Source organism: Impatiens glandulifera, chromosome 1, assembly GCF_907164915.1.
Source record: "Impatiens glandulifera chromosome 1, dImpGla2.1, whole genome shotgun sequence".
Taxonomy (NCBI): domain Eukaryota; kingdom Viridiplantae; phylum Streptophyta; class Magnoliopsida; order Ericales; family Balsaminaceae; genus Impatiens; species Impatiens glandulifera.
Window position 1 is genome coordinate 141,760,306 of NC_061862.1, and position 22,463 is coordinate 141,782,768.

The following is a 22,463-nucleotide window of genomic DNA, read 5'->3' on the forward strand; positions in this document are numbered from 1 at the left end:
GCATCTTGAAGGTGCTTTTGATCGTATGCATATTCTAGACATGTGGAAGAACTATACAAAAGCTACAAAGGCAAGTTTATGTTTCATGCCTTTTATCCATTTGCTCGAAAATGTTCAAATTATCGAGTGTTTACATTGTGGATGCACCATTTGCATATCACATGTTTGAGAAAATGCTATGTGACTGACCTGTGTTATTACTTATTAAGAATGGTTTGTACACGTATCTTGAGAAAATTAATAAATGGGTTTTCATTCTTATATTTAGACTAATATTGTATGTAGATTCTTATTAAATTATTAAACCAGGTGAAACTCATGAGATTCCATGTATTTGAGATAAATTGCTTAATTTGAGCTTATGTAACTGTTATTTTTTTTAATTGTTGTGGAGTATGTCACTAATATGGTACATCATGAATTTGATTCTACATCATTTGTGTCCTTAATTTCTTTACTTTCTCTAGATTAATGGGTATATTTCACTTGTCCAATTTGGAATTATATGCAGGTGCATAAAGCTCAAGATACTGCTACTAAAAGAGGAAAACTTCTCATAGAAGATTTTATGTTTTTAATCCGAAAGGTATTTCTATTTTCTTTAGCTTTGATTATTTTCTTTAGTTTTTTGGTTAATGGCTCGGATTTTTATTTAGGTTGTAGAAAAAATTCGAATAGATGAGTGTCTCCATAATAGATAAGACAAATTTAAGATATCTTCCCAGGCTTCCAAAAAAGTAAATTTGGTGATTTTGGACCTTTCTTTTATCTGAATACATTCTGACATAATGGACGACAATATACATATGGAAGAAAAAGGTTTCACAAGTTCTTACCCATTGATTGACAATATTGATAATAACGCGGAGGAGCAAATATCATGGAGACCTAGTTTCATTCTTGATTTTAGTGATATTTCTTTAAGTGTGTGCCTTATTTTATTAATTGATTTGAGTTTTCCTTTATTTTTTTAGCAACAACCTTATCCATGAATTCTTTTTGGTTTGTAGGTGATCTCATTTTTGATGATATTGTTGTTCCTTAATTTGAATGATTGTGTAAAAAAAAATGACTGTGTTGAAGAAAGCCGTTGATGAATGAGATTTATTTTTATATATTTTTTAAAAATGGTCTATAGCGATTGGTTAAATTACCAATCACCATAACCTTAATAAACATCACCGATTGGTACTAAACCAATCGCCATAGTGAGCAACGATTGGTTATTACACCAATCGTTATAGGCCTATAACAATTGGTTATCTACCAATTGCCGTTTCCAATTAAGGCAACAACAAGAAGACTTCTGCCGATTCAGAGCGATTGATATATGACCAATCTCTATAGGCCTATAACGATTGGTTTAGAGGTTTTAGTAATCCCTATAGGGTCTTTTTTTACTAGTGGATATATGGAGATAAGAAACTAGATAGCTTTGATAAATGGGTAGGGTAGAAAAGTATGCGTTATAGATTTTTCATTATAATTGCAAAGTTCAAAAACACATGGAATCTAAAACTTTGTTGTTAATTGAGAAATATTGGTAATCTTATCTTGAACAAATTCACATAATTACTATACCAAAACAAAAATGATAATAGAAGAAATACAATATATTATTAAATAAGAGGAGTGATAGGGAAAGAGAATTTAGAAAAGAGAATATGAGAGGGAACGACGTGTCACCATATCAGTAACTAGAAAAAAGATAAAAGGTGAGGAGAGAAGAGAGATAAAATTTATTAAATTTTCAGCGAATCAGATTGCGCCACATCATTCCCTCTCCCAAATTCTTTTCCCTAACCATTTCTCATTTGTTCTGAGGCCTGTGAAAATCAAAATTTCTTGAAATAGTTTATCGTATCCTGTTTGTACTGGAGAGTTTTGTCAGTGACTTCTTCCCAAAGTTAAATAGAACCTACAATAGTTTAGCACATAAAATCACTACAATAACGAACTTGCCAAAATTACCTGAATCCAATCACTAGGTTTCAAACATAAATAGTCGAGTCAAGAAACTCGAAGAACACTCACAAAGATAAAGAAAGACTAAGGGCTTCAAAATTGTACATATGTACAAGTATATTCCAGAGCTTAAACCATATATGTGCAGTTTCTTTTGGCTTATCAATAGGTTCAAGTCTTCAGACTATTTTTCCAACTTCATATAGTTGGATCCTATATATGTATGCCCATTTTCTATAATTTCTTTCAGATTAGATCCTTTCTTGAATTTCAGAAAATATAAATCATGACAATTGCTAAAATCTTATCCAACCCTTTTCCTTCCCATTACTTTAACAATGCCTCTTTAGTAATTGGGAAGGATGCTTTGTTTTTCTCTATATAGTTTCTCACAATTACATTTTCTCATTCCTTTATACATTTTTCCTCTACTTCAGCAGGCAATTTAAATTCAAATGAAGAATTTAGTACCTCCACTTTTGTATGTGTATTTCCCAAGTAGATTTTCTCTTTATAGACATGATTTTCTGACTTTTTTGCATTATTAATCTTCTAGACTTCATTGGTTTTCCATGTTGAGTTGCTCTTGATAGTATATGACTTAGATTTGGAAGTCTTCATCAGCTCCTTCATTATAGCATCTGACAATTTGAACAATTTCTTCATATTTTTCTTTTTTCAGCATATTTCAGTCTTAAAGATAATGAATGTTGAGTTGAATTGTAATCTGCTGTGTTTTCTCCTTATTATTGACAATTTTTCTCCTTTTGGCATGCATAAGGAGCTTTGTAATCTGATTCTTGAGCCCAAATAGATTAGCTCTTTCATTATAGCGTATTTTTCTAAACTCCTTCATTATCCATTTGTTTTCCTGCATGATTTTCAGCAGGAATATTTCCAATAGCAGTTGGAGCAGATTACTTACTTGTGTTGGTATCCTGCTGTTCTTTGATGATTTCTTCAACAATTTTTTCAATTTCTTTGACTGCTACTTTCTTAATTCCTTCTAGCACAAAATCCTTAATTTCTTTAGATTTATTACTTTTGTTATTCCACTTCTCCATAATGGTAGAGACAAAATAATTATAGAAACCCTAAGAGACAGGGACAGACGAACCTATGGGTTAGGGTAGGCTTAAGCCCACCCTAGAATTTTATAATTTCTTTTATATATATAACCTATATAGAGTACTTTAATATATATAGTTTTGAGATATATTATTATTTGGTTGTGATTTTAGGGAAGAGGAGTTTATACTATTAAAGTTTGTTTAATTATTTTATTTTATTTTATTTTGAGTTTTTAGATAAAATATTTATTTTATTTAATTTTTACATTAATTAATTTATAAAATTAATAAATTATTTTACTCTTTAAATATATGAGAGAGAAAAATTAGAGAATATATTAAATAAATAATATTTTATTATTTCATGAATAAAATAAATAATGAGATAAATAAAGTGAAATGTAAAAAATATTAAGTTTGAGATAAAATTATAAAATACCTAATATCAAACAAGTTCTAGATGCATTCATTATAATTATCTTTTTAAAAGTTTGTTTGATTAGGATTATTTGGATGATAATTATTTTTAAGATTTAATATTTTATAATTTGTAGATATTTTATCTCTCAAATTATGTTTATTTATTTTCATGTAAAATAATAGTTTATAATAATTTATTAAACTAATTAATATCATCATTAGAAATATATATTACATTTTAAATACAATAACAATAATATTATTTTTCTATTGACTAATGTGATAATTTTAAAATCACATTATTGTACATATTATTTTTTTATTCTAGTTTTACGAAACAATTAAAAAAAATTAAGCCCACTCTTATCATAATTTCTTGGTCCGTCCCTGCTAAGAGATGATCACAGATAAACCGCAATTGAGAAAAAATTATAGGGGCATTTAAAAATGCACAAGAAACCCTAGACTAGCTAAACTTATTGAATATCACACGACAATACCGTGTTGCTCGTGTCGTGCCTCTTGTGTCTATCGTGATGCACGTGCCAATCGTGCTTTTTTGATTAATGGTGATTTCGGCGCAGATTTAATGACTTACGGTATATGACAATATTGTGCCGCCTGTGCCGATCATGCCTTTCTTCTGGTGTCTTTACTATTTCACAAGTAACGCGTGACCTTTGCTGAAAATGAAAGCTTTAAGGCAATAATGCTAATTATAACAATTAACACGTTCATTTTTATTTGGATTAAATTTCACCTTAATTTATATTTAAATTTGGTATGAATTTCATTTTGATTAAATTTTACCAATATTTCAAATTTGAATTTGATGTGAATTTCATATTGCCCAAACTCTCATTTCTATTTAATTAATAGAATTAGTTTAATTTCAACAGAAAACTCACATGATAATTTGATAGAGAAAGATTTCAATTTCATATGATTTTTTTTATAATCATATATTTAATTAAATTGATTTGAAGTGGAGATAAATTTATGAGCTGATTTTGATGTAACATGTCTTAAATTTGATTCTCTCCAAAAAAAAAAATTATCAACTTATCGAAATTCAATCAAATGATTGGAAACAGTTTCAACTCTTTATGAATTTTTTTTAAATTTTTTTCAAGTAAATAAAAATTGTTTAAGCACAACGACAAAGCATGACATGAAAATAAAAGAAAAAACGTTACTCAATAGGTTATTGAACTCATAAGTTTTTGAGAAGAAAGATTAACTCCGACGGATTTTACTGACTTTTCGGAACGAATATGAAAAAATGTCATAATAATAACATTATGATGGATACTCATTGGACGACTACAATAATTGAAAGTTCGACGATTTCTCTCCAACCAGATAGTCCAACAAAAAATAATTATGATAGTACCCCAAATATGTAGATATGTCATATCAGTCTCATAAATCCAAATTTTCTAACAACTACTCAAATACTCAGGCATCACCCAATTAATATCAATAATACTCCATAAAAGACTTCAGATACTAGTCACCCTTAGACAATGAAAAAGTAAGTAAATTGTCGATTCAACCTTCTCAGGACTAATACAACTAAAAATAATACAACTTTTTTTTATGTACATAAGAACATCAAACTTTTATGATTTTATCTTATAAAATTGTAAGAAATGAAGAGTTATGAGGTGGATAAAAAATTCTGATTAATTGGAATATTAGTGGGAACATATGAATTATTGAGAAACGAATTGAGGATCAATTCAAAATATTAATGTTTGTGACATTTTCAAGAACAAAATTCAAATAAAGCTCTTTAATGTGAATCAAATTCTTTCAAGTTTGAGAGATGAGTAATTTTTTATATATTTTTATTTAAGAAATGAAAAACGGTGTGATTTCTTAATACAAATATATTTATAATTAATCTAAGTTAGTGTTTTTATCTCAACACTATTAAAATTACCAAGAAAAAAGTTATCTACAAATTTTGCAACAATATTAATCGTTGTGCCTTTATGATATTCCAATATTTGTGTGCCATGTCACTCCTTATAAGAAGGTTAAATTAAAGTTATAATTGTAGAGACCAACTTTTAGATCTTGATTTCGTTGCCCCGGAAAAATACCAAGGCATGCAAGTAGAGACGGCAATAAAATCTTTTTAAAATGGAAAAAGAGCTATAATTTCTTGCCCTCTCTCACATTCATTAGGCATATAACGCCATTAAAGAAAGCACCATAAACCGTTACTATTGATCTTCAGTAATGGCATATAACACAGTTACGACTCGTTACAGACACGCACGTTACAGATACTTATGAACTATTAGTAACGGTTATTCAACACCGTTACTGTTATCAGTATCTGTAACGACACTAAAACCGTTACTGTTATCAGTTATCTGTAATGGTACTTGAATAGAATAACCGTTACTGTTATTAGCATCTGTAACGGCACTTGAATTAAAGAACCGTTACTGTTATTAGCATCTGTAACGGCACTTGAATTAAAGAACCGTTACTGTTATGAGGAATCTGTAACGACACTTGAATTAAAGAACCGTTACTGTTACGAGGAATCTGTAACGACATTCTTAATTATAAAACCGTTAAAGAAATTTTTAATATTTCATTTTTTATTTTAATTATTAATTCAAAATAACCAAATACACAAAGTTTGCCTGTAATCCGAAAATAAACAAATTTTATAATCCAAAATACCCAAAAATCTCATTAATTCAAAATACTCAAATATCATAATTCTAAATACCCAAATATCATAATTCAAAATACCCAAATATCATAATTCAAAATATACAAATATCATAATTCAAAACACCCAAAATACACAAAATACCATCAAGTAGGAGGTGGAGGACGGGGAGGAAGACCACTGGAAAACATAGATAACATCATTGCCATCTAATTCTTCATCTGAAGCATTTCTTTCCTATATTGGTCACGTTCAGCCTTAGAACGCAGTCTCTCAGCCTCGCAACGCTGTCTCTCAACCTCAATAACTTTACGTTAAATTTGTCTCTCAACATCAATCTCTTCACGCGATAGTCGTCTTTGAGCCTCAATCTCCTCTCGCAGCTCTATCTTCTTTGCTTCTCGTTCCTCTCGCATTTTGCGCATTTCTTCTTGTAGAACTTGGTTGTCCTCGCGTAATTGTTGAGTGTCTGTGCGATGATAACTTCTCGAAGAACCTCGAGCATCTGCTCTAAACGATGTTGGTCGTACGCCTGCCCCCATACCTACAACTCTACTATGTCCTTGACACCCGAAAGCGTACACTCTCAACTGCAGTTCATTTCTAGTCGGGTCTTCTTCTATAGCAGTGCGCAACACAGACTACAAACACAATTATTTTTGGATTAGTACAAACACAAATTAAACATATAAAATAAACCACACTTATCACTTTCTCAATAATAATATCGGGGATCTCCGGATTTAGATCCTGTAGACTTGGTTTCTTAGTATGTGTGTGGAGAATGTAATGTATATTAGAAAAATGTGCGATTTTAACCCATTCCTGAATAAACACAAGTAAACCTTAATTATAATAACGAGGATTTATTGGAGTAACAATTTTCCATTCACTCCTTGATGCCATATCCGTAGAGTAAAACACTTGTTGTGCTTGGCTTGCCATTATGAATGGGTCATTCATTTGAGTTCGTAGAGTCCTGTTCATATTGATAATAACATAACCGTACTTGTCAACCTTAATGCCCCGATCTTTGTGAAGAACATCAAACCATCTACATTTGAAGAGAACCACGCGTCTTCCACTAAAGAACGATACTTCTATGATTTTATTGAGCACTCCATAGTAGATAATTGTCGCTGCCCCATTATTTCCAACAACCAATACACCGCTATTTTGGGTGGTCAAGCTCTCGTCGCGTTTCTCCGTGTTGAACTTGTATCCATTTATTTTGCATGAGTTATACTTTTTAGTGTATATTGTGGGTCCGTCACCTAAAATCTTAAGATTCATTGTTCTATCGGAGTCATCGATTAATTGTTCAACCTATTATTCATTAGAAATTAATGTTAACCCAATATAGAATGTGATGTTTAAAAGAATATTGGAAATTATTCATTGTATACTTACTTTTCCTTTGAAATAACTAACGTATTGTTTATCCCGTTCTTCATTGGAAATATTGGGTTGATATGATTGCATGAAATCGCTGCACAAGTGTTAAATTAACTTAATTCTAAAAGTACTTAAACCAACTATAAGTAGTAATGAAATTAGATAGCTTATAAGTACTTACTTATAATATTCTTCAGCTTCGCGATAATTTTTTAAAATGTACGAATGAGCACGTTGACGATCCCCTGGTTGATATGTGTATGACGTGCCATTAGATAGCTCTTCCATAGCAAAGAATATGGACAATGTATTACTAGTTTGTATCGAGGCATCTCTTGATTCTTGATCCTCCAAATATCGGGCACACATGCTCATACTCTCATTCACAAGGTAACTCTCGCTAATTGAACCTTCTGGAGAGTTCCTGTTCCTTAGGTATTTCTTGAGTGTGCTCATATACTGTTCAACTGGATACATCCATCGATACTAGACAGGCCCTCCAAGGCAAGCCTCAAAAGCTAAATGAACTGACAAGTGCATCATTATATCAAAAAAAGATGGTGGAAAGATTTTCTCCAGTTTACAAAGTGTCAAGACAATGTCGTCATGTAGTTTCTCCAATAAATCGCGTTGTAAACTTTTTTGGCAAAGCAACCGAAAAAATCTTGACAAATTCACAACAGCATCATACACATCATCAGGAAGTAGGCCACGCGTAGCTAGTGGAATGAGATACTGTAATAAAATGTGACAATCGTGACTCTTCAATCCTGATATTTTTTTTGTCATCTACGTTTACACATACGCCAATATTTGAACAAAAACCGTCCGACATTTTAACATCTTTCAAAAACTGGCATAATCGTTTCTTGTGTTCTGCTGTTAGTTTATAAGGGGCTGCTGGACACCGAAGAACATCATCAACCTCAACAGGATGTAAGGAATGCTTTATGTTCAATATGACCGAATCTTTTCTCGCTTTAATCCCATCCTTGGTCTTTTCTTTGAAATTCATTAAAGTTCCCAACAAACTATCACATATATTCTTCTCAATATGCATGACATCCAAGTTATGTCTCAACATCAACGATTTCCAATAAGGAAATTGAAAAAATATACTAAATTTGTTCCAGTTATCACCCCGGGATTCATGAATCAATTTCGTTTTCTTGGGCATGTACTTTGTCAAACAAATTTCCTTTAGATCTCGTGCTTGTAATTGAATTTCGGAACCCAATAGTAGAATAGGAGGACCTCTATGCTCAGTACGCCCATCAAACGTATCAGTCTCTTTGCACCAACGATGATTAGGCGGGAGGAATCGTCGATGACTCATGTAACACTCCTTCTGATAATTTGTCAACCTCAATGATGCGGTGTTCTGATTACAACATGGACATGCAAATTTCCCTTTTGTACTCCATCCGGATAAATTTGCATATGCGGGGAAATCATTAATAGTCCACATAAGAGCTGCCCGCAAGTTAAAAAAGTGTTTTTTGCTTGCATCGTATGTCTTCACACCGGTATGCCACAATTCCATCAACTCTTCAATAAGTGGCTCAAGATATAAGTCAATGCAATCTCCCGGACCCTTTGGTCCGGGAATTAACATGGATAGAAGAAAGTTGCTGGTGTTCATACATATAGTGAGAGCGACATTATATGGGATGAGAATTACTGGCCAAATGCTGTACGATGTTTTCCCGTTAGCAAAGGGTTGGAATCCGTCACTTGCCAAAGAAAGTCGCACATTTCGAGGGTCTGCTGCAAAATTTGGATACAAGTTATCGAAGGTCTTCCATATCATTGAATTAGCCGGATGCCTCATCACATCATCTTCAGAATTATTATCTTTATGCCAAGTCATCATTGGAGCGGTTTTGGAACACATAAAAAGTCTTCGCAACCTCGGTTTTAATGGAAAATATCGCAACACCTTATTGGGAATAAACTTTCCATTCACTTTTTTACGAATTGCACTAGTAGATTGATTAATCTTCCATCTGGACAACCCACAAACTTTACAATTCTGCAAAGCATTATGTTGTTTACGAAAAAGCATGCAATCATTCTTACACGCATCAATTTTTTCGTACGATAGACCCATGTTTTTAATGAATTTCTTACACTAATAATATGAATTTGGCAACTGATTAGGAACTGGTAGAATTTCATCCTTCAATAATCCCAACAATAAATCAAATGACGTGTTTGTCCACTAACCTACGTTTTTTGAGTGAAGAAGTTTAAGAAGAGATGAGGCTTTAGAAATACGAGAACCTTCGTATAAAGGTAATTTCAAATCATCCAACAATTTGTAAAATTCCTTAGCATCATCAACGAGATGGTCATTTTCACTAGGATGATCATTGTCATTAGGGTACAAATCAACGATAATATCTTCCATTAGGTGATCCTCACAAACGTTAACAGGTTCGTCGATTATATTAGTCTCGTTATTTTGTTGTACATCATTCATCGGTTCTTCTACAAGCTCATCATTTGATTTATCTTCATCACTCTCACTAGCAGCAATTACACTCTCATGTTCAATTCTATGTTCCCCGTGAAAATACCAAAAACCATAGTTCTGTCTGATGCTGAATACAATCAGATGAGTTCTAACAACAAGTTTATTCTCATATACTCGATTTGCACACTTTACACAAGGACATGCAATTGAAGTTCTACCCGTGGATTTTTCAGAAAATTCTATGAACTTGTCAACCCCTTCGATATATTTTGGATCAGTACGAAGTATAATCATCCATGTTTTGTCAGGAACTTCCATTGGACTAGACAAAATATAACTAAGTCAAATAAAGTATATCTTTCCTAAATCATTCATATACATAGCTAGTACAATAATCTTAAACATGATCCAAAAATATAACATACAAATAATCTAACATATCTAACATATATACAATCCAACAATCTATCATAATCTAACCTGTCTAACCTCCAATCTAATTATCTAACATAATCTAACATGTCTAACCTCCAATCTAATTATCTAAAATACAATTTAATAATCTAACATATCTAACAAACAATTCAATAATCTAATTAACCTAAAATCCAATAATCTAACAACATACAATCATATTATGTATCATAATCTAACATATTATGAAGTTAGTTTAAGAACTCACCTGATGCATGGAATAAGAATCGAAGAAGAATGGAAGAAGAATTGGATGGCAACGGAAGAACCTAAAAAAAAAAGATAAATCTTTGTTGAATTGAAAAATTGGCTTATACATAAATATAAAAATTGAAACCTTTAAATGCTTTCCCTATAATTTTGAAACAATCCACCAAAAATAGACAAAAATTCAGACCACAAAAAGAATACCAATAACCACGCAAAATATGTTATCAGATTTAATCTCAAGTCAAATATACATTATCCTATTTTACCACAAAAAGTATACATAAATCACTAGTGATTTATTCATCTGTTTGTCCTATTTTACAAAATGACAGAAAAGAAAAGGGCAAAGGCTTTTTGGAAGGGTATGGGTGTGGCAAAGACTTTTTGGAAAGGTATGGGTGTGAAGGTGGAAGATATAGGCTGACTTTAATCACACGTAAGCAATGATTTTGTCTTCTTTGGGTAGTAAATCATTGTTAAATCAAAGCCTAACTAATTAAATAATTCAGTATTCTAATAATAATAATTTGAATATACAACCCACCCACCTATTCCCAATTCCCAATTCCCATCCCACCTATTCTCAATTCCCATCCTACAACAATGTGACTTAACAAATCAGATAGCTATCTTAGCTTAACAAATCAGATAGCTATCAAAGACAAGCTTAACAATTTGCCTAAACACAAAAATTAGAACACTCAAAGCATATCATGCTAATAATTTTAGAGAAAACATTGAATAATACAATAGATAAAGAAGCTGATTTTGATTTTAATTTTGATTTAGTTGAAAGAACATACCTAGCGGAGGCGAAGAACTGGCGGCGAAGAACCTAAATAACAAATATGAAAATAATAACAATCATTCGTCAATCTCAAATCTATTTTTACAGGGGCGATGGACTTACTCTTTGATGCTGTAAACGGAGAAGGAAAGAAGATGAACGGCGATTGATCAACGGAGGCGCGGAGAATGACGGAGGAGATCTGATTGAACCCGGCGGAAGAGAGAGAAGAAGAAAACTTACCTGATTGACGGTGAATGATCGACGACGGCGACTTCAACTGATGTTTGCGGAGAAGAAGAAACGGACCGCGAAGAAGAGAGAAGAAATAGAGAAGGAAAAAAGAAAGCGACCTGGATGATTTTATTTCTAAGCTTTTGTAACGGCACTAATGATACCGTTACAGATATATCTAAGTTTTTGTAACGGTGATATGACAAAACCGTTACAGATAAGAACCCTTCGAATCGTTTCTTTAAATGCGTTTTCTGTAACGGTTATATATTGATGCCGTTACAGATATACTTCAACTTTTGTAACGGTTATATGACAAAACCGTTACAGATAAGCACCCTTCGAATCGTTTCTTTAAATGCGTTTTCTATAACGGTTATAGAATGATACCGTTACAGATATACATCAACTTTTGTAACGGTGATATGACAAAACCGTTACAGATATCTTAACTAAAAAACGAAAAAGAGATTATCTATCTGTAACGGTGACTCCAATCTAAGAGCCGTTACAGATATATATAATCAGTAACAGCTGTTACAGATATATTTCTATCAGTAACGGTGAAATACTACCGTTACTGATATGAATATATCTGTAACAGCTATATACAGCCGTTACTGAATTTCATTACCGAAATCGTTTTTTCTCCTAGTGTATTAAATCCATTATATTTTATAATTTCAATTTTTTTTTTCAGCAAAAAAAAAAACTTGTTTGGCATGTTATAATAGAAAATTTAATATTAAAAACACATTCTGTCATGTACTAAAGATACTATTAAATAAGAGAAAGATATTATTAAGGTTGGAAAACTAAATTGAAAATATATTTATTTTTATTCATAGAATATTATTAGATGCCTTACAAATAGTACACTTAATCAGAGAGAAATATACAATGTTATAATTCTCATCAAGTGTTCATAATTTTGAAGTTGTACATCTATCTATAATCTACTGATCTATTATTCTTAGAGTTAATGTCAAACTGTAATAAGTTGAACTTGGTGTAGAGGTTTGTCCGAATGATTTGTTACGTTAAAACCAAACTCCTTAGTTTCATTGAGGTTCATATAACGTTCTAAAGTTGTATTATTATTGACTCTCAATGAGTATTCTCCATGAAAAAGTCTTGCCTCAAAATAACCCATATCGTCGGTCACGCCGAGATGGTCATCGGTGTGTATAAACTCTCTCAAAAATCTATCTACGACATCTCCTGTTGGAAGATTATTGAAATTATTATCAGTCAAACACATTCTATAGCATCCTGTTGGTTTCCATCCTGCCCATATTACTAGTCCTTCAACTGCAGGATGCCCATGTCCTTCTCTCAACACTTGATCCAAAAGAATTGCCTGCAGATCATATAAAGGGTTTGAATATAATATTACAAATCACAATAATACTAATCTATTATATGTTTAAAATAGTTTGTATACACAAATAATAATTAGCAGAGCTCATACATAATATATAATGTATAAACTTTACCGTATTAGGATAAGAACCAACATCAAGTTCTGTGAGCCAAATGGGCAATCTTAGAGTTGCAAGTTTATCGATGGAAGCTCTCATGTAAGCTAAATTGGGTATAGTGAAATGGGATTCAAGCCCAATTCCTAATGGGCCATGATATCCGTTGTCCCTTATTTGTTGAATTCTGTGCATATATGCATCGGGTGAGCTAGTCTTATCAGTTGGCTGTTCAATTGTATTAAACTCGTTCAAGAACAATGGTGTTTGATTGTCATATGAGTTTATTATGTTGAACAATTTGTTCTTCGTCCCAAGCCTAGACTCAAAATAATTGAAGTGCATGTTCTCGTTAACAGCATCCCACGCAATTAATTGGCCCGAATATCTTGTAACGATAGATTTTATCCTTTGAACGACCGCTTGATAGAAATATTTTCCTGAGAGTGAGTTGAGCCACCCAACCTGGTACTTGGGTTCGTCCCATAAGACATTGTGCCCACGAACCAACAACCTTTGGCTTTTGGCCCAATTTAGCATGCTATCAGCAACTGTGTAGTCTTCTCGCCCTTGAGTTGCCTCAGTACTGTACCATTTCATCTCGTTCTCAAAGGTGGTCACTGTGAATCGTTTAGACTCAAACCATTGTCGATAAGCACTATTTGATAAGATGCGACTATTTGAGGCGCAGCCAAATTGGAACTGAGGCACTCTTAGGCTTATTTTGATGGGTGTATTTGCCAAGGGTTTTCCATTAATATCTACCAACCGCAATTTTACATGGTTCTTACGCTCCTATCATAATTGTGAATAGTTAGGACTTAATTTTCTACCACAATTGTTTTAAAATATGATTAGAATATGTAAGTTTACCTTCTCAACACTTTGATCAATGTGAGATCTCCATTCCTCTAAAGTAAATGGTTGTAATGATATGCTATCTACCCATATCTCAGTATTTGTGTTATCGCTCTGCAATTGTTTAGAATGGTTAAAATCATGAAAATAATTCCATATATATACATATACATGCACACACATGAAACAACAATAACGACAGTTTTTTGTTGTGTGTCGTATTTAAGAAAAAAAAAACATTAATAAATATTTATCAAAGTTTAGGAAACAATAGATATGAAAGATTAGCAACATAAATTATAGTGATGAATAATAACAGTTCCAATTACTGTCTCTATAGAACAATAGCGACGCATTTCCTTAACATCCTCATATTTTTTTAAAATGCAATATTTTGTTTCTTATTTGATGTATTCGATAACTAGCTAATTCATTTAAGCATTATTTACAATAACTTTTAATGTTAGAATCTTATATTTATTATCATTATATAAAAGAAAATTTATTATTGCACGTTCATTATTACCTCGAAATAGAGTTGAGCAGACTCTGAAACGTTTATAGATAAACCGCCTTTAAGCATAGACCAACAGCCTGATTGAGCCAATGTAATACCAGCTTTATGGTCCCCAGATGGTGATTTAAATATGGCATATATGCTTGCATTTCCACTGCTAACTTGTAACCAAGCTACAATTGAGAAAACAAATGAGTTCATGCATTTTAATTATTTTTTATTTCACAGTCAAACAAACTATATAAGAAATCAATTAGTACCCGAAAAAGTGTAGATTTTATCTTTCTCCAAGAAGAAATTTTGGGATGGGCTGTGAAACGCTCGAGTTCTTTGATGAGCTGCAATAAATTTGTTGTTGCCATCGTCGGATACTCGATACTCAATTTTAGAATCCTCAAATGCTACCCAACCTTCTATTCCATTATCTAATTCTGTGTTCACCGCAATTCCGCCTCCATATTGTGGTTTTAAAGGCTTTGCTAGACACTAAATAGATAAAAACAAAATGCAATATTTAAACTTGTGTACACATTTAGAAATATATCCACCTTTGAATCGGTTATCTGAACAATAAGTGTATCCAAAAACAATAATATATAATATTTTATATACATAAATCTAAAAAGACATTGAGAATATTATTACTTGTGCAGTGAAACTATAATCATATGGCAAAGCATCGACTGGCAACCCTACAAGCACATGATGCGTATGTACAATGCATGATTAGTAATCTTTAAATCAAAGAAAAAGAAACAAATGTATTTCTTTATTTAACCACTTAAAAATTGTTAGAATTTTTTTAGCGATAGAAAACAAACCCGAGTTGACGAGAGAAAATAAGATTATAATGAAGAGGAAGATTGTTGCTACTTCGTTCTCCATTCTCAAAACCTATTGCTGATTTAAGACTCTTTGGATCAATTATGAAATACACTTTGTTGTTGAAATGTCAGGAAATCAAAGGTTTGTATTTATAGTTGATAAATTATTCTTAGTTCCAATATTTTAATACCTATTATTAAATGTCTATAATTATACCATTATAGATAACATCCTATTAATTTCAATATTGTAAACTTTATTTAATATAATTAAATAAAATATATCTATTTAAATAGTAATAAATCTGTATATTTACTATTATCAATATTATTAGTAATAAATTTTTATATATAAGATAATGATGGTCAATCATAGAAATAAATCTCAAGTTATATTTACGATTATGATATATTTTTATTATTATATAACTAATTATTATCATTTTGAATAAATTTTAAGTTTAGAAATAATATATATATATATATATATATATATATATATATATATATATATATATATATATATATATATATATATATATATATATATATAGTGTAATGATTAAGAAAATTACATTTATATAACAAAACAGAAAAAACTATAGTTGTATAAATTATAATGAAGAAATTTAAATGATAAAAAATTTATGAGAAATGATTTGGGGAAGGAATTTGGGAGAAGATATTTGAGAGAGAATTACATGTAATCTAACTCGTTGAAAAAATAATAATTATTTTTTTTTCTTTCTCTCTTTCCTCACCCTTTATCTCCCTCTCCCATTCCCTCTCTCAAATTTACTCCCCTATCACTAAGAGTATGTTTGGATAAATGTAATTGGATTGACATTGAAATTTTAATTCCAATTCAATGAGAATTGACATTAAATAACAATTCAATTCGTATATTTAAAAAAACTATAGAATTATAATTAAATTTCAATTTCTATGTTTGAAAAAAATAATATAATAAAAATAATTTTAATATATATTATCTATTTTATTATAATATTGATTTGACAACCAATTAATATAACTCAAGTGTTAAAAGATTTTTTAAGTTTTAATTTTTTGAAATAAAATATCGGTTTAAAATGTTAATTTTATAAATTTAAAAAATAAAATATATGGATTCAACATTTTAACTTTTTAAATTCAAAAACAAAATATCGATTCAAAATGTTATATATATATATATATAATATTAGTTCAAAATGTAACTTATTAAATAAATACATAAAAAAGATATTGGTTCACATAAAAAAGACATTGATTCGATATTTTAATATCATAAATTCAAAAAAAATATATTATTGATTATAAACATTAATCATGTTTTAAATAATAAAATAATAAGTTATTTTGTTTGAAAAAATATAAATAAAATAAAATTTGAAATTACAATTCCGACCTAAACGAATGGAATTGAGATCTATAAAATTACAATACTATATTAATAATAGTTTCAATGAAATAATAATTTCAATTCCATTTTTAATTATTAAAAAGTTTATCAAATTTATCATCAATTTCAATTCCAATTCCAATTAATAGATTCTTACTAAATTGAAAATGATAAAAAAAACAACAATATTTGTTAAGTAACTAAGTTAACATCAAATGACACTCATGACTGAGTTGAAAAATGGGTAAATTCAATAAGTATTAAACTCAAATTAAAATTTTCAACTTATATCATTCACTAATATGGATTGGATTATGGTTATGGGTTGGATCAGGTATGGATTGATAATCCAAATTATTTTTTATTTTTTTATCTTGTTTAACATGTATTTCTCGTCCAACATTTTTTTATCCGTTAAAATATTGTCTCAATTAACATATTTTAAGCCCGTTTAAACACATTTTGGTCTCAATTAATACATTTTAAACCCATTTTAACACTTTTTGTCTCGATTAACACATTTTTAACCCGTTTAACAAGTATTTGACTCGTTATACCCCGGTTTGACACGTTTTTAATCAGATTTAACATATTTTTGACTTGTTTAACACATTTTGACTCATTTAACACGATTTTAGTCCGTTTACAAATATTTGATTTATTTTGCCTTATCATGTCTTTGAATCGTTTAATTCTCTTTTACTCATTTAACATATTTTTAGCTCGTCTAGTAATTATAACTATTTAGTCTCGTTTAACATGTTTTTGACATCATATTTCGACTCAAGGAAGAGAGAGAAAAGCTCTGGAGATTTTATGTTTTAGCAAAAATTCTGGCAACAAATTCTCTCATCATGAATAGACGAATAACACGATCGACACGAATGTCACGATCGACACAAACGACTCGATCAACATGAACGACACGATCGACACGAATGTCACGATCGACACGATTTGCACGATATCAAGGTCATGGATCGCTTATTGTTGCACAATCGACACAATCGATACGAACGACATGGTATCGACTCTAATTTCTAGGTCGGTCAATCATCTATAGAGCTTGGTTGGAAGGTTAGGGTTTCTGGTTTAGGGTTTCTAGTATACCATATTCTGTAATTTCTTTTCTCAATTGCTTTGTTGTTTTGTTCTGTTCTTCATTAAAATGGGAAGAAAGAAAAACAATAAGTATAAGGAAGTCAAAGAATTTGTAATGGAAGGTTTAAGGGAGGTGGCTGAAAAGAAAATTGATATGATTGCTGAAAAAATAATCCAAGAAAAACAGGAATGCAGCAAAGGTAATTAACCAATTGCTGTTAAAAATTCCGAAGAAAATACTACAGAAAAATAGGGAAAGAAAGAAGTAATTTGGAATGTTGGTTATAATGAAAGAGCCAACCTATTTGGTCTTAAAAACCAGATTACAAAACTCTTAATGCATGCTAAGAAGGGTGAAATCACAATCAGTAAAGAGAAAGCTCAGCAAATAACAGTCCAACTTAATATTCATTATCTCCAAGACTGGAATTTACTAAAGAAAACAAAATATGAGGAAATAGTTAAATGGTCAGTTAATGCAATGAAGGAGCTAATGAAGACTCCCAAAACTAAGACCTACACTATCAGGAGTAATTCAACATGGAAATTCAATGAGGTATGGAAGAATAAAGCATAAAATAAATCTGAAGAACATGCCTACAAAAGAAAAATCTACTTGGGGGATATCCAAACAAAGGTAGAGGTACTCAACTCTCCTTTTGAATTCAAACTGCCTTCTAAAGTAGATGAGAAATGTATTGAAGACCGGAAGTTTGTAGTGGTTGGAAACTTTATTGGAAAAAATAGAGTATCATTCCCAACTATCAAAGTGACTCTAATTAAACAGTGGGGAGAAAAGGGGCTTGAAAAAGTTTATGTAAATATACATGATCTCTACATCATGCAGTTCAAAAAGGGCTTAAATCTAAAAAAATCTTAAAGAAAGAGCATACTTACATAGGATCAAGTTGCATGAAGCTGGAAAAGTGGTCAAAAGAGATGAATCAACAAAGCAAACTAATAGAAACAACCCAGTTTTGGTTAAAGCATTGGAACAATCCAGCCCACATGTACAATGTTCAAGCAATTAGTCATTTTGCAAATATAATTGGAAAACCATTGTATATGGACCCAATAACTGAAGGAGGAGAGCACTTGTCGTTTGTTAGAATTAGTATTGAAGTGCATCCTAGGAGTGTCCTGCCAATGAAAATGACAGTTGTTGACATAAAAGGAAAGCACAATGTCATGGAAATCTCTTATGAATGGAAACCAAAGAGGTGTGCTTTCTATAATACTTTCCTACACAATAAATGTGATAAAACTAAAGAAGAAGATCAGAAAAACCAGAAAAGTCAGGAGTCTGAAGCTTAAGCCGAAGATAAGGAAGACAAAAACACAGAAATTCAAGTTGAAGATAACAAAGGTAAAAACCCCGAAATTCTTAGAAATAATTCTTTCTATCAAATCAGAACAGTCTCGTATAAAGAGAGAATTGAAAATGAGAAACAACAATACTCATCATCCTCTTCAATACAATCTTCTTACATCTTCAGAGGAAGGGGAAGAGGAAGAGGAAGGGGAAGAAGGTCTCTTAATGAAGATAGATGGCATGCAAAAATCCCAAGCTAGGATAGTTATGTTTGAATGTAGTCTTTTCTGTTTGTAATTTCTGTTTTTTTAGAATGTATGAATGCTACTAATCAGTTTTTTTTAGGTCTTTTGATTGTCATCCTTAATCATATCTAGGGTTTGTCTAGCTTTGATTTACGACCTTCCCACTTTTGGGATTTTAATGAAATGATTTTAACCGTTTTTCCAAAAAACAACAACATGTTTTTGACATGTTTAATTAGTTTTGATTTGTCTAACACATTTTTAAACTTATCAAAATTAATTTTTTTAACACTTTATTTACAAAATTAAATATATAAGTTAGAAAATTAATAATGTATGGATAAGGGATGAGGGGATATCTAGAATTAGTAGAGGGCTCGAGGGCTGGCATGTGAGCGGATGAAGAGGGAGAGTTAAATTTTTTTTAATAGTTTGTTTTAGTACTTTAACCAACTCAACTCAAATTAAAGCCAATTCAAATTTAACCCAAACTAAATTATCTTATCCAAATTCATATTTAGGGTTAGTGTTTATGTCAACCCAAAATATGAGTATCTCAAATTATTATATAAAATTCATATGTATACTTATTACTCGGATTTTAAAATAAATAAATATTTTTGAAGATATTGTCGCGACGATTAGATTCTCAAAATAATTAATTTGGAATTCAAATAAATAATAAGATATATAATGAGTTAGGCCTTGTTCGGATTGAGGTTTTTTTAAAAATCTAGAGGAAGAAAAAAATAATGATTGGTGATGATTTTGAGGAGGTGATGATTATTTTCGATAAAAAGACTTAAAGTGTATTGGTATATATATAAATAAAATAATAAATAATATTTTAAAATAGAGGATATTTTGTTAATTTTATTAATAAAATGAGTGATATGATTGTTGAGAAGTGATTGATTGGAAAATTGATTTTGGTTGGGTTTCTTTAAAACCCAAAGAGAACGAGCCCTTAGATTTGAATAAATTAACTCACTATTGATATATTTTTATAGATAAATAGTAACTTTTGGAGTCGTGGTCGTGTCGATTGGACTCTGAAAAACTTAATTTTGGGTAAAATAAACCATAATATATAAAATAAGTTATTTATTGATATATAGATGAATTTTGGAGAATTTATTTAATATTATTATGATTTTATTTGTCTTATAGTTATTTTTGAAAAAGGAAGAAAAAATGTTGACGGAAGGCCCGACCGAGAAAAGCCCAGGCAAAGTTCTTGGGCTTGTTCATGTTGTTCTTAAACAGAATTCCAATAGACAAAGTCAAAGCCATATGAAGATTCTAATAATTTTTTAAAACACATTCTCTCACTCATTTTATTCTGAATTCAGCTCTGTAAAGTGTTTATCGCCTTATGGATGTGTATAATTCAAATTCTCTAGTAATTTCAATTAAAACCAACAAAGTTAAAGAAACTATGGTAACTTAGAGCCATTTTCGGAGATTCGAGCGTTGTACTTCAAATGTTCAGTTCAAATTTTTAAGGTAGATTATAAATGCTATTATCTAGCTACCTTAGAAAAAACAACATCCCAAACCCCTTAAAACTCCCAAAACCTATTTTACAAGCAAAATACCGAGTTTTTCTTTTGGGTACTCTAAAATAAATTATTGTTTTGGAGAATTCGGTGTGCTCCTAAGGATATCCATAAGTTTTTTAAGGAATTAGTTTCCTTCACTTTAACGTTTGAATTTTCAATTTTTAATAAATTTATTTTTTGTCATTATGTATTATATCTTTTTGTGTGATTGATCCATTAAATTTTATTTTCCTTTTGAAAGTCCATCGGCAACCTAGTGGTTTATTTCCTAGAGTTAGATCCACTAGTTTCCACGTCTGGTTTTGCAAGATATATTTTATCTCACAATTAATTGCATCTTTCCATTGAAGCCCTTTAGATGAGGTAATTGTCTCATTACACGTTTGAGATTCACTTTCCATCATGAAAGTACAAAAATCTGGACCAAAGAATTTTTCCTTTTTAGCTCGTTTACTTCGTCTATGTTCAATCATAACTTCATTTTCCTTTTCTTGTTCATCTTATTCAAGAAATATTTTTGTAGAATGTGATTCTTATTAGACTTATATGAAAATACATATTCAAACAACGATATATTTCTTGATTCCATTATCATATTCTTATGAATATCCGGAATGTCCAATTTAATCACAAGAAAACGATAAGCACTATTATCATGTGCATATCCAATTTAATCACAATTAATAATTTTTTGTCTAATTTTTACCTTTTTAGGTAATATTACGCTACTTTAGCTTGACACCCCCACATTCGCAAGTATTCATATGATGATTTTCTTTAATGACATAACTCATATCGACATTTATCTAGCTTTTTTCGTGAACCTTATTTAAATGTAATTAGTCGTCAAAATAGCTTCTTCCCACATGTCCCGTGGTAGACCAAAACTTAATAGAAGTGAATTCATCATTTCTTTTAATGTTCTATTTTTCTTCTTAGACGTACCGTTTGTTTGAGAGAATAGGGTGACGTCTTAATCACAATCAATAATTTTTGGTCCAATTTTTACCTTTTTAGGTAATATTACACTACCTTAGCTTGACACCCCACATTCGTAAGTATTCATATGATGATTTTCTTTAATGACTTAACTCATATCGACATTTATCTAGCTTCTTTCGTGGACCTTATTCAAAATGTAATTAGTCGTCAAAATAACTTCTCCCCACATGTCCTGTGGTACACCAGAACTTAATAAAAGTGAATTCATTATTTCTTTTAATGTTCTATTTTTCTTCTCAACCGTACCGTTTGTTTAGGAGAATAAGGTGAAGTCGTCTCATGGATTATACCATGTTGAGCGCATAACTTGGCAAAAGGTGATTCATATTCACCTTCTGTATCACTTTTTAGCACCTTAATCTTTTTACGAAGCTGGTTTTAACATCATTTTTATAAATAGTGAATTTCTCTATGGCTTCATCTTTACTTTTAAAAA

General features: G+C 30.7%; 1 protein-coding gene and 1 long non-coding RNA gene across 2 annotated transcripts; one reads left to right on the forward strand and one right to left on the reverse strand.

Annotated features, from left to right (window-relative positions):
- The first annotated feature begins 382 nt into the window (after window positions 1-382).
- LOC124943271 lies at window positions 383-732 on the forward strand. The gene is made up of 3 exons (XR_007099772.1): window positions 383-409; window positions 512-586; window positions 657-732. It is a non-coding gene; the product is annotated as an uncharacterized LOC124943271 (long non-coding RNA).
- A 5,732-nt stretch (window positions 733-6,464) lies between these two features.
- Window positions 6,465-9,655, reverse strand: LOC124945751. The gene is made up of 7 exons (XM_047486243.1): window positions 8,665-9,655; window positions 8,351-8,547; window positions 7,769-8,031; window positions 7,561-7,639; window positions 7,093-7,476; window positions 6,850-6,975; window positions 6,465-6,791 (listed from the first exon to the last, which is right to left on the reverse strand). The coding sequence occupies exons 1-7, from the start codon at window positions 9,653-9,655 to the stop codon at window positions 6,465-6,467; spliced, it is 2,367 nt and encodes a 788-aa protein (XP_047342199.1).
- Between the last annotated feature and the right edge of the window lie 12,808 nt (window positions 9,656-22,463).